The 12,285-nt window shown below is 43.4% G+C and overlaps 1 protein-coding gene across 6 annotated transcripts in view; it reads right to left on the reverse strand.

Moving 5' to 3' along the window:
* The window catches only part of LOC110521551 (breast cancer anti-estrogen resistance protein 3), a 97,045-nt gene that overhangs the window by 16,299 nt on the left and 68,461 nt on the right, over positions 1-12,285 (reverse strand). The window contains exon 1 of one of the 6 annotated variants that reach the window (XM_036969088.1): positions 9,694-10,099. The exons of the other annotated variants lie outside the window; for them this stretch is intronic. Coding sequence (XP_036824983.1) covers positions 9,694-9,777 — 84 coding nt within the window. The 5' untranslated portion in view covers positions 9,778-10,099. Of the gene's footprint in view, positions 1-9,693; positions 10,100-12,285 lie in introns of those variants that run through there. 6 annotated transcript variants of the gene reach the window in all.

Below are 12,285 nucleotides of genomic sequence, written 5' to 3' on the forward strand. Positions count from 1 at the left end.
AGATCTGGCCGTGTCATGACAGAAGTAGTTAATATTCTTCCTAAACTGCATCCTTTGAGCTGGCAGGCCTTCACTCTGCTTTACTGTAGATACGCACATACACACAAAAACACGCATGAGTGTGCCTGCACACACACAAACACCCTGGGGGAGAAGGGGCTGGCCACAGCCTGTCAGCCAGGTGTGATGCCCGCACGGCCTAACACTCTCCTAGAAACGGCCCACTACCCTGGGGCAGCTGAGGAGAGAGCGCCTGCATCTCACAAACACTGCCGGACAGAGCATGAGATCCTAGATACTATTGGTGGCCTGTGTCCTCGACAGCTACAAGTCTAGAAGTCACAGCTAATGGTAAGATTATGGTAAGATTATTCCCAATGGTCAGAGACAAGATTTTGGTCCATATGGTAACACAGTCCTGATGAATGTTATATACTGTAACTCCAGTCTTGAGTATGGTACCTATCCTATACCAGGCCCTTTGATGGTCTGAGAGAGTGTTACATGGAGAAAAATCTGTTCTAGGGGGCTGAAAATCATTCTGTTTTGATCACTTGTGTGTACTCAATGAGAGATGATCAATTATAAACAGCTAAAGGGCTGTTCTTATGCACGACACAACACGGAGGTATATTGGCCAAATACCACAAACCCCCGAGGTGCCTTATTGCCATTATAAACTGGTTACCAATGTAATTAGAGCAGTAAAAATAAATGTTTTGTCATACCCAAGGTATACGGTCTGATAAACCATGGCTGTCAGCCAATCAGCATTCAGAGCTCGACCCACTCAGTTTATAATGGCATATATACCACAGCCGCTTGGGCCTTATTGCTTAACTATAACGTACTTGTATAACATGAATGCCCGTGTGTCAATCAAATCAATCAATTTTTGGATATGCCCTGCTGTGCATCACAGCTGGGGGACCTCCCTGTGTGACTCTGTCAGAGCAAGTTCAGAGTATTGCCATCCAGTGAGAATAGAGAATAGGATAAGCATATAGGTCAGTGTAGTGTTTCACTGTCCTGAAGTCATATTTCTGGCTCTGGCATTAGCTTCTGTCACAGGCTTTCAGGCATCATGCTATTTCCATGGATACGCTGACAGGGTGAAACCGTTTCACCGTTGCAGAAGGGTATGTGTGGTATGTGTCAGAGCTGTACCGTGTCGTTGCATGACTCTGGTGTGTGCCCCCAGGGGTCCTTCATTGAACTGAGTTATGACGAGTGAAATAAAAAAGCAGGTTGGCATTTATTGTCATGAATCTTGCCCTGGAGGCATCTCTGCAGAATGGTCACTAGCTGGCACAGCCACAAAGCCATACAATCTAATTTTGACCCTAACCACACTTCTAACTCGAAAACCTGACCCAAAAGCAAATTTGAGTTTTCATGATTTTTTACGATAAATCCAATTTTGACTTTGCAGCTGGCCCACCTGGCTGAAATCGTTAAGTTCTGCCTCCACGGCAAGATTCATTACAGTAAACGTCAACCTGCAATAAAAAATGCACCCCTGGCTAGGCCTGAATAGTGTGCAATGCAATATTACATACAATACCACAGAAAAGTAAGCAAACATAGCATGGCCACTACTGTATGTCAATGATGTAATGTAAATATCACTATCTCCTCTGAGTATATATACATGTCAGCCATAGAGGCTTACAATCACCAGGCCTGGGCAGGCGAGCACAGACTGAAATAACCACTGATGGCACTGGCATTGTACTGAAGGATGGGCGGCCACGCCGTGGCAGGGTAGGCAGGCATTCTCTTTCTATGTTGTCAACAGTCTTTAGAGGCCTTCAGGCCCAGCCAGCACCGCTCAACCTTAAAATTACCAGGCGCTCCATATTCACACAGCAGCCTAAGAAAAGCATCTATCAAGGAGCTGTTTGTCTTTACTTCAGTCTTTACTTTTTTCAATTCATTACATAATACTACCGAAGACCTTCAACCTCCATCCAAACTCAGAGTTCCTCCTCTCCCTCTCCTTGACACTTAGCCCTGTTGATTTAAGGGTGTTTTATAGCGGTATGGGGAACTTGACGCCAACTGAAGTAGATTTTCTTGGCATTTCCTGGCTTTTCAACAGCACTGAGGCACCACTTTACGATGCTGGGGAATTACAGCATGCCCTGGTCCACTTAGCTGGAGGCAATCAACTCTTAACCTGAGTTTTAAAATAGCTCCGGTATAATTACTTCTGAGGAGCCTGATGATACGATGGCCATAGTTAATCCTTCAGGGTAACTACATGCATTCAATCAACTAAATGTCATTTGCTTTTAATAAACTGCTCATTTATATTGTTCAGCGCTGCACACATTATGCCGGCATGTTCACACATTTGTTTGACTGATCATGTGGTTGCTTTTTAAAGGCCTTCCCTTTACCGTCCATGTCATCACCTTGGAAAGCACCCATCCATATTAGGCTGACTCTCAATCATGAGTGTGTCAAGTGCATATCTCTGGCTGGGCTCAGTCACATTACCCTGACTACCATTCCCTAAAACAGTTAAGTGGTGTCACCTTCATCTTCACCCAGATTACTAGCTAAACAGCACAACCCCCAGAATGATACAGAGGCAAACACAGCAGGACAGTGACAGAAGTTTCATCCTTCCAGATGAACACGGGCGAGAATTGTTTGTTTGTTCTGAGGGCTGTGAGTTACTGGAAATGCTTGACGTTCATTGTCTGATTTATTGACTTGAGTTTAGTGGGTTCTCCTCAGAGAGCTGGCCCCTTCACCCCCTGCTCCAGATGATGGTTTCTGTAGCGGTTTGTTATTAGTAATCTCTCTGGGTTTTAACCGGGATCTAGCTTACTAGGGACCGCTGGCCATTTGTCTTTGACAAGATGATTGTGAACAGCCAGGACCTTGCCCCATATTCATCTCGTGAGTATCATTGATTTTTCAGAATATAATTATATATATATACTGTACATACACTACATGACCAAAAGTATGTGGACACCTGCTCGTCAAATGTGGAGTTGGTCCCCCCTTTGCTGCTGTAACAGTCTCCACACTTCTCAGATGTTTTTCACTAGATGTAACATTGCTGCGGGTACTTGCTTCCATTCAGAAACAAGAGCGTTAGTGAGGTTTGGCACTGATTAGACCTGGCTCGCAATCAGTCTTTAAATTCATCCCAAAGGAGTTTGAAGGGGTTGAGGTCAGGGCTCGTCCATTGGAATGCCAGATGGGGAAACCAAATCAACTAATTTGAAGGGGTATGTCCACAAACTTTTGTATATATAGTGTATTTTATATACTGAAATAAAGTGCCTTGCGAAAGTATTCGGCCCCCTTGAACTTTGCGACCTTTTGCCACATTTCAGGCTTCAAACATAAAGATATAAAACTGTATTTTTTTGTGAAGAATCAACAACAAGTGGGACACAATCATGAAGTGGAACGACATTTATTGGATACTTCAAACTTTTTTAACAAATCAAAAACTGAAAAATTGGGCGTGCAAAATTATTCAGCCCCCTTAAGTTAATACTTTGTAGCGCCACCTTTTGCTGCGATTACAGCTGTAAGTCGCTTGGGGTATGTCTCTATCCGTTTTGCACATCGAGAGACTGACATTTTTTTCCCATTCCTCCTTGCAAAACAGCTCGAGCTCAGTGAGGTTGGATGGAGAGCATTTGTGAACAGCAGTTTTCAGTTCTTTCCACAGATTCTCGATTGGATTCAGGTCTGGACTTTGACTTGGCCATTCTAACACCTGGATATGTTTATTTTTGAACCATTCCATTGTAGATTTTGCTTTATGTTTTGGATCATTGTCTTGTTGGAAGACAAATCTCCGTCCCAGTCTCAGGTCTTTTGCAGACTCCATCAGGTTTTCTTCCAGAATGGTCCTGTATTTGGCTCCATCCATCTTCCCATCAATTTTAACCATCTTCCCTGTCCCTGCTGAAGAAAAGCAGGCCCAAACCATGATGCTGCCACCACCATGTTTGACAGTGGGGATGGTGTGTTCAGCTGTGTTGCTTTTACGCCAAACATAACGTTTTGAAATTTTGCCAAAAAGTTCAATTTTAGTTTCATCTGATCAGAGCACCTTCTTCCACATGTTTGGTGTGTCTCCCAGGTGGCTTGTGGCAAACTTTAAATGACACTTTTTATGGATATCTTTAAGAAATTGCTTTCTTCTTGCCACTCTTCCATAAAGGCCAGATTTGTGCAATATACGACTGATTGTTGTCCTATGGACAGAGTCTCCCACCTCAGCTGTAGATCTCTGCAGTTCATCCAGAGTGATCATGGGCCTCTCGGCTGCATCTCTGATCAGTCTTCTCCTTGTATGAGCTGAAAGTTTAGAGGGACGGCCAGGTCTTGGTAGATTTGTAGTGGTCTGATACTCCTTCCATTTCAATATTATCGCTTGCACAGTGCTCCTTGGGATGTTTAAACTTGGGAAATCTTTTTGTATCCAAATCCGGCTTTAAACTTCTTCACAACAGTATCTCGGACCTGCCTGGTGTGTTCCTTGTTCTTCATGATGCTCTCTGCACTTTTAAAGGACCTCTGAGACTATCACAGTGCACACATTTTCAACTTCCTATTCATCATCTCCAGCAGCACCCCAACATCAACATGTGAAAATGGCGCATTTCTATGTTTTGTAGTATAAAAGGACAGAGGAAGATTAGTGTTTCCAATGACATCAGTGTGTATCATGTGATATTTAACCAATTATGAGTAGGCATTGCCTACTAATTGGTTTATGATGTCATTGGACACACTTCCTCTATTTTTTACTACAAAACATAAACGCGCCATTTTCACATGTTGATGTTCGGGTGCTGCTGAAGATTTTATTTATTTATTTATTTAACCTTCATTTAACTAGACAAGTCAGTTAATGAACAAATTCTGTTACAATGACGGCCTACCCTGGCCAAAACCCGAACGACGCTGGGCCAATTGTGCGCTGCCCAATGGGACTCTCAATTACGGCCGGTTGTGATACAGCCTGAAATCGAACTCGGGTCTGTAGTGACGCCTCTAGCACTGAGATTCAGCGTCTTAGACTGCTGCGCCACTCGGGAGCCCATAGACGATGATGAATATGAAGTAGAACATTTTTAAATGTCCCTTTTAAGCTGACGGCCCATTCATTCAGTCAGTCTCCAGACCCTCTAGTTAACAGAACCATCATAAGCCGCTTGGAGATAATGACCGCTTGGAGATAACGATTTCTTATTCCTAATCCCGGTCCTTACATTGCTAACCCTGTAGTATACATCAGTAAACATCAGTGTTTCCCATCTCCAGTGCTCAAGTACCCCCAACACTACGCATTTTTATTGAAGCCCTGGACAAGCACACCTGATTCAACTTGTCAACTAATCATCAAGCCCTCAATTAATTAAATTGTGTATGTTTGCCCAGGGCTACAACAAACATGTGTGCTGTTGGAGGCACTGGAGTTTGGAAACACTGGCCTAAATGGTTGAAACTCTAGTCAGTTGGCAGTGCAGATTTAGGATTACATGTGGAGCTGAACCCAGGGGGACCTATAATACCAATGGCCTAGTATACATCCAATATTTGTCACAGAAATGTGATAGCCAGAATGTTGCCTCAGAACATCAACCCTGTGGGTGATTACTGAGTTTCCTGTGGAGATGGGGGGAGAAGGACACTTCGCCACAGAGGTTAAAGAATAGGGGGGTATTTTTAGTAGTCTTTCATGGCCTTTCTATCATTCTCATCTGTGATTTGCTATGTGGGCTCACCCTTCCTGTGTAGGGGTAAAATGGGACCATCAGGGCATCCTATCTCTGTCTGAGGCCCCTCAGGAGACCTGCCGCAGTCCACTCACCCTCCATTATCTCTTGACCTGTTTACGACAACTGGGCTCCATGGCCATGTCCATCCACAACAATACACTGGTAATATAATGTCCAGAAACAGGACACATCCACACAGGAAAGCATGCGAAGTGATGGATATGGAGGAGAGGACACAAGCCTTAAAGGGGCAATCTGTAGCTGCTACATCCCTCTAGAATTATATGTACCCATTGATCCTTCAAGAAAATAACTTATCAATGCCTCATGTGCTAGTTCAACTGTCGTACCCCATCAGATCCCACCATATAAGCTTATTTTACTCCAATGTTTGAAAAACAAAGTAAATGTAAACACACACTACACTATTTAGCCTCAAAACATGGTTAAAACGATCATTTTGATTTCATGGATGGTCAGTCCTTGCATCCATAGCTCTGTCTATGAATTTGACAGTGGTTACATTTCTCCAGCCTCATCCCTCACCTTTATCTCAAAACAGGGGCGGGAAAATCAATTTGTTATTGTTTCAACTGCTGATTGCTGCTTTAAAGTCCACATTTCTCTGAAGCGGCGCTGTTCTGATCGGTTGTACTTCTTCTAATTCGTCACTTTGTCTAAAAGATGAAAGCCTTCCTTCAGAGTTTTTTTTTTTTGCCATTTGGAAGGAAACCTCATTGTTTAGATGGAGTAGAAGAATGCAGGGTTTTGTGTCCACCTTGGCTGTGTTAAATCAGCACCTTCCAGAGGCTTTTCTCTTATTTTGACTTATTTATTAAACTTTATATAACTAGGCAAGTCAGTTAAGAAGAAATTCTTATTTACAATGACGGCCTACCAAAAGGCAAAAGGCCTCCTGCGGGGATAGAGGTTGGGATTAAAACTAAAAATATAAATATAGGATTGCTGTGCTCCCCCACACAGCAATCCACTCAGCCCATCGCATTAAAAGCACTATACATTATGTGGGTTGAATGCTGTAACAACACAGAATAAAACAATGAATAAAAGTCCCATGATGGTAGTGACTACCCATTATTACTTTACACGTATTAACCATCATAAAGTCATCATCTCATCTCTGTAGAGCTGCTGCCTATGCTCTCTGACAAAATCACTATCTTAGTAGGTCTTCCAAGTAAATAAGGCACTCTCTTATGACTGCTGAATAGTAACTATCAATCACTTAGGTCATGTATTTTCAGACTCCTGAAGCAACTGCTTTCTATCCCTCTCGATCGCTCGTTCTCGCTTCTCAGTCTTCGTATCTGCTATACACAGACCGGACAAGTTTAAGCGGCGCAATGGATTATGGTCATTGTAGTTAATTACCATGTTTTCTGCGCTAAACTATGTAGACTATTGGCCTGTTGGAAAATCCCTACTACATCGCCAATTCAGGCTTGATCTAATTTATCTCTACAGAAACTGCACATCGAGCTCACAGAAAAAAAACTGAATGAAATGGAATTCAAATAATTGAATTGTTTAAAAACTGAAAAATAACCATCATTTTGGTTAATTGCTTAGCACTACTACTCTGACCTTGCAGAGTGTGTGTGGTGTTTGCACCCTCAGCATACAGTACATCTCCTTGGAGCTACATGGCTGTCCTCCACTCCCAGCTGTGCTGCTGAGCTGCCTGGGTCCTTTATTAGTGCTTAAGCCGCTGCTGGGTGTTGTTTTAATGGAGAGGAAATTAGTGAGATGTCTTTCAGTAGCTAGCACATAGCACAGGCCCCAGAGCAATTCTCCTTACTTGGCTACACATCCACATCGTTCCGGCCAAACTGATGTTTCTTCTCCACGATGAGTCTGGATTTGCCTCACCCCCATACAATTTCTAGAATGCGAACACATTGTGACCATTCGGATTGGTCCCAGAGCCAGGCTGATGACATTATCAACTCCTAGGATGGGAGATTCAGACTGAATGTATGTAGCGATCGACAGAGCAGCGGAATTAAATTCAGAGTGAGTCCGTCAGGCAATAATTCTCCCTCTTTAATGGCCCCATGCACCAGAGCCCAGAGCCCCAAGGCCCAACACTGCCCACTGTGTTACCCCCTGTGACCCCGACACACAGACTAGCGTGTCCGAACCAGGTATTTACATGGAACTATTTTAAGCCTGGGCCAAACAAAACAGAGCCAATGTCTAAGCTAACAGACTATCTGGACTCTCTAGGGTCCGCTGGGCCCAAACAGCCAGACTCCAGGAGCAACAAACTGTGGGCTATTTTGGGGCAAATATCTCTCCTTAAAATAATAGAATCAGATGAATCATAGACTTGTAGGAAACATGCCGTTCTCCACTGTGGGTCATGATGAGAGAGGGTCACTAAAGAAAAGAGAGAGAGATTGATGGATCGAGAAAGAAATAGGGATGGAGGGATCACTATGTGATGGACGAGTGTGAGAGCCAGCATAGATGTAGATGATAATCATGATGAGGAGGAGGACTGGGGGTGAGGGGCTGATCTCACTGTGGTTAACACTGATGAGCTTTGGGGCAGTAGACCTCCAGGGAAAAGTCACTTCCTATAAGCCTTTCAACTCATTTGCAGCTTATCTGTTAAGGCAATTTTTACAACCCACTTGTATTACACACTGTGTACAAGGTGTCTCTGTAAGTACTGTACTGTACAGAATAGGCCTACAGTATATGTCATTCTTCAGCCAGCCACAAATAATTGGCATAACTGATAATGGCTATTAATAATGTCAGTATTTTGGTCCATCTCATGACCCCCTTGCCCCTTCTGAAGTTACAGGCCTGTGTCACTTCCATAAATGCTGTTGGGACAGATATAGGGCCTCTCTATAACACTCTTGGGACAGATATAGGGCCTTTCTATAACACTGTTGGGATAGATATACTGTAGTGTCTCTCTCTTTCCAGCCTCACCATCCAATTCACTTAATGCCACTGTAACAATTCCCCCTGATGTCATAAAGGACAGACCACTTTCAATGGGACATATTACAAAGGAATATCAAAGCCATACTTCAAACAAAGAAAAGTAAAGAATTTCATTAATAACTTAAGTGGATTGTGAGATACATTCTAAATCAATTACACAGATTATACAGATGAGCTCTCACACATTTATAGTCCAAGGGCATAGTCTCTCTCTCTCTCTCACACACACACACACACACACACACACACACACACACACACACACACACACCATCACGAACACACTTAGCATCACTTTCCAACTCCCATAAGTCGTCACATGGAATGGGATGTCTGGCTGACCTCTTCACTTACTATAATGAAAATATCTAAACAGCAGGTCTGATCTGGGAGGAAAAAAACAACCAGCACTGACTAACAGGGCTATTTAAAGCTTTCACTCAGACACATGTGCCAGGCAGCACAGAGCATAGAAAAACACAGAGAGCAATTAAAAGTTCTCTCCATCCCACAACAGTGACAGACTCTAACCCACATTAACTAGTCAATACAGAAGAGAAAGCTCCCCCAAAAACGACATTCAGCACTCACACAGCCCAGAGGGCACATTCATCACACCCAAACATTCAGGCTACAGTAAGGGATCAAGGATAAAGCCTCTTTTTAAAGGAGCAACTGATGATTCATCTACATTACCATTGGCTAAGCCTGTTTGCCCAAAGAAAGCTTAGAATAAGATTACAGAGGATGAATCAAAGCCCTTTTCCAGGTTTGATTCATTTTTCCTTTCACTAAAGTACAGAAGTAATTCCAGGAAATTTGGTGCAGGCAGTTAAGATGACCTGGTTTCAAAACATGCAAGACACTGACTATGAGAACACACAGTAGGCTATGATGTGAATGCTGACAGATGACCGTGTGACACAAACAGTGGCATGACGTCACTCACCTTGGCCCTGATGACGGAGCTCTTCTGGTAGAAGCAGCACAGGGCTGCAGTCAAGGTACTCAGAACGTTGCATCTCTCTGACATCCTTCGCACCTTTCGGTTAACTCGCAAAAACGGCCTCACAAACAAATCTTGGCATCAAAACAGCACAGAGATTCTCAATTAGCCTTCACCTATGTCACACCGAGGGGGTGAGCATTGCAGCACCTTACTCTGTGGCTCTCTCTCGTCTCCTTTTCAGTCTAAGCAGCCCTGCTGTCTGTGCTCTACACGGTGAACACACTAATCCATGCTGCTTCACGCAGTCCCGGAGCTCCATGTATGGAGCGGTGGAAACTCCATGTGATCTTGCTCTCGCACTAATAAAGTCAGAGCCAGCTTGGAGGGCACTGCCTCTACTGCCTCTACCAGGACTAACCCCTGCAGCCCCCTCTTACCACTGGCTGAGTTTAGAGGGAGGGGAGAAGCTCCTGTGTGTTCTTCTGAAGCCCGGTACCCTACCAACAGTGCTGCTCTGATTAACACCGCCACCATAAACATGCTCTGTGATTCTTCTGTTCTTTTAACACACTGCTGTTTTTAACTGTGAAGGTCTTTTTTCATACTTGATCTAATACTAAGTCGGTCAGACATAGTTGTTGAACAGAGAAATAGGCAAATGATCTGGTTTCTCAGTCTATATTTAATTTGTCTCTCTGAACAACCATTGAGCAGAATGTATTAGTACACAGATGGGAGGCAGGAGTAGTGATGATACATATTCACTGGGGTTAGAGCTATGTCTCTGTGTCCTTCAATGCTAAGGCCACTTAACTTCAGTCAGAGAGATGGTTGGAGTATAACTGAGCATGTCCAGAAGACTGTATTCTTCATTAGAAAGCAATGGCACTTAGCAGGTGCTTTTACCCAAATGACTTACAGGGCAATGACTGCATACATATTATGTCGGTGGATCCTGCAGGGAATTGAACCCAAGACCTTGATGTTGTGAACACTGTTACCGACTGAGCCACACTGGCGCAACAGAGGGTGGTGCGGACGGCCCAGTACATCACTGGGGCAGAGCTCCCTGCCACCAAGGACCTCTATACCAGGCGGTGTGAGAAGAAGGTCTGGAAAATTGTCAAAGACCCCAGCCACCCAAGTCATAGACTGTTCACTCTGTTCACACCTGAACCGCTTCTATCCCAAAGGCTGATGAATGGTTCATCAAATGGCTACCAAATGGCTGACCCCTACCTACATGTACATATTACCTCAATTACCTCGTAACCCTGCACATTGACTCAGTACCGGTACTCCTTGTACAGTATATACAGTAGCTTCGTTATTGTTATTTATTGTTACTATTTTCTATTTTTATTAGCTCATTTTCATACTTTTTAGTTCTGCATTGTTTGGAAAGGGCTCGTAATTAAGCATTTCACAGTCAAGTCTCCATCTGTTGTGTTCGGCGCATGTGACAAATAACATTTAATTTGATTTGACACAGAACCACTTTTTGTCAACTGCCCAAGTAATGCCGACAGAGTGGAATGTCAACCACTCCAACAACTACAGGAATTGACCAACCACATTTCATTGTCCAGGGAATGTTTGGTTGGACCTCCAATACCATGATATCAGCTGACATCCTAACGCGTGAGCGGTAAAATCCAGCTTCATTCAGTTGAAAAAGCTTTAGGGAAACTTACAGCCTATTACCGGCATGTGGGGAAAAAGCCAGATTGCTAGACGGATGAAAATATACTATAGCAATCATTAGATACAGCCTCACAGGACTGGCTTGCTTCATCCCTATGAATCAGCGATACGGTCCCACTACAGGTGAGGGGGAGTGAGAACCGGCTGACCTAATGATTCCCATTTACACAATATCTAAAAAAAAAAAGAAGGAAATCTGCCATTTTGAATCTATGTAAAGTGAATACTCTATTAAGTATGTTCTTCTACTCCATCTATCTCCAATATGCATCTGGAGCACATCTGGGGCGCTACAGGACAAATCAGTCATCCATGTGCTTTGTTTTCATGTTGTATAATAGTTTTAAGTGGTCCTCTCTGTCTTGTGCCATTCATAAATCTGTTGTAAGAACAAAAAGCTCCCGTTGTAACCACATTGGGAAAGGGTCAGGAGATCCAATGAGTGCAGGAGTGTAATTACCCAAGAGCCATTAAGAAATGCAAACAGTTGGCTATCTATCGGCTGGGTTCCATTCCCCTGCCTCCGAAACGCTCATAAAGTGTAAACAAAGACATTAGGGAAAGCAGGCTGGAACTCCCTCTTCTCTACACAGTGCAGAAATGCTTTCCCGCAGGAAACACATCAAACAAGTTAATTGCTTTCATTAAAACCCCAGAAGACTGCGTGCCCCTGGGAAAGAGAGGAACCTGTTAGAGAGTTTTCACAAGCTTCAAATTACCAGCTTTAAGTAAAGTACCCCCCAAAATACACACATTTATTTCTCTAGACAAGTGGAATGGAGGAACAGCCAACTCAGAATACTTTACTTTTGACTGACATCCAGTTGACCTGTATCATCATTTTAATTGTATTACAACTTTATTTAACCAGACAAGTCAACTAAGAAC

The sequence above is a fragment of the Oncorhynchus mykiss genome, chromosome 30, assembly GCF_013265735.2.
Source record: "Oncorhynchus mykiss isolate Arlee chromosome 30, USDA_OmykA_1.1, whole genome shotgun sequence".
In the NCBI taxonomy this organism is placed as follows: Eukaryota; Metazoa; Chordata; class Actinopteri; order Salmoniformes; family Salmonidae; genus Oncorhynchus; species Oncorhynchus mykiss.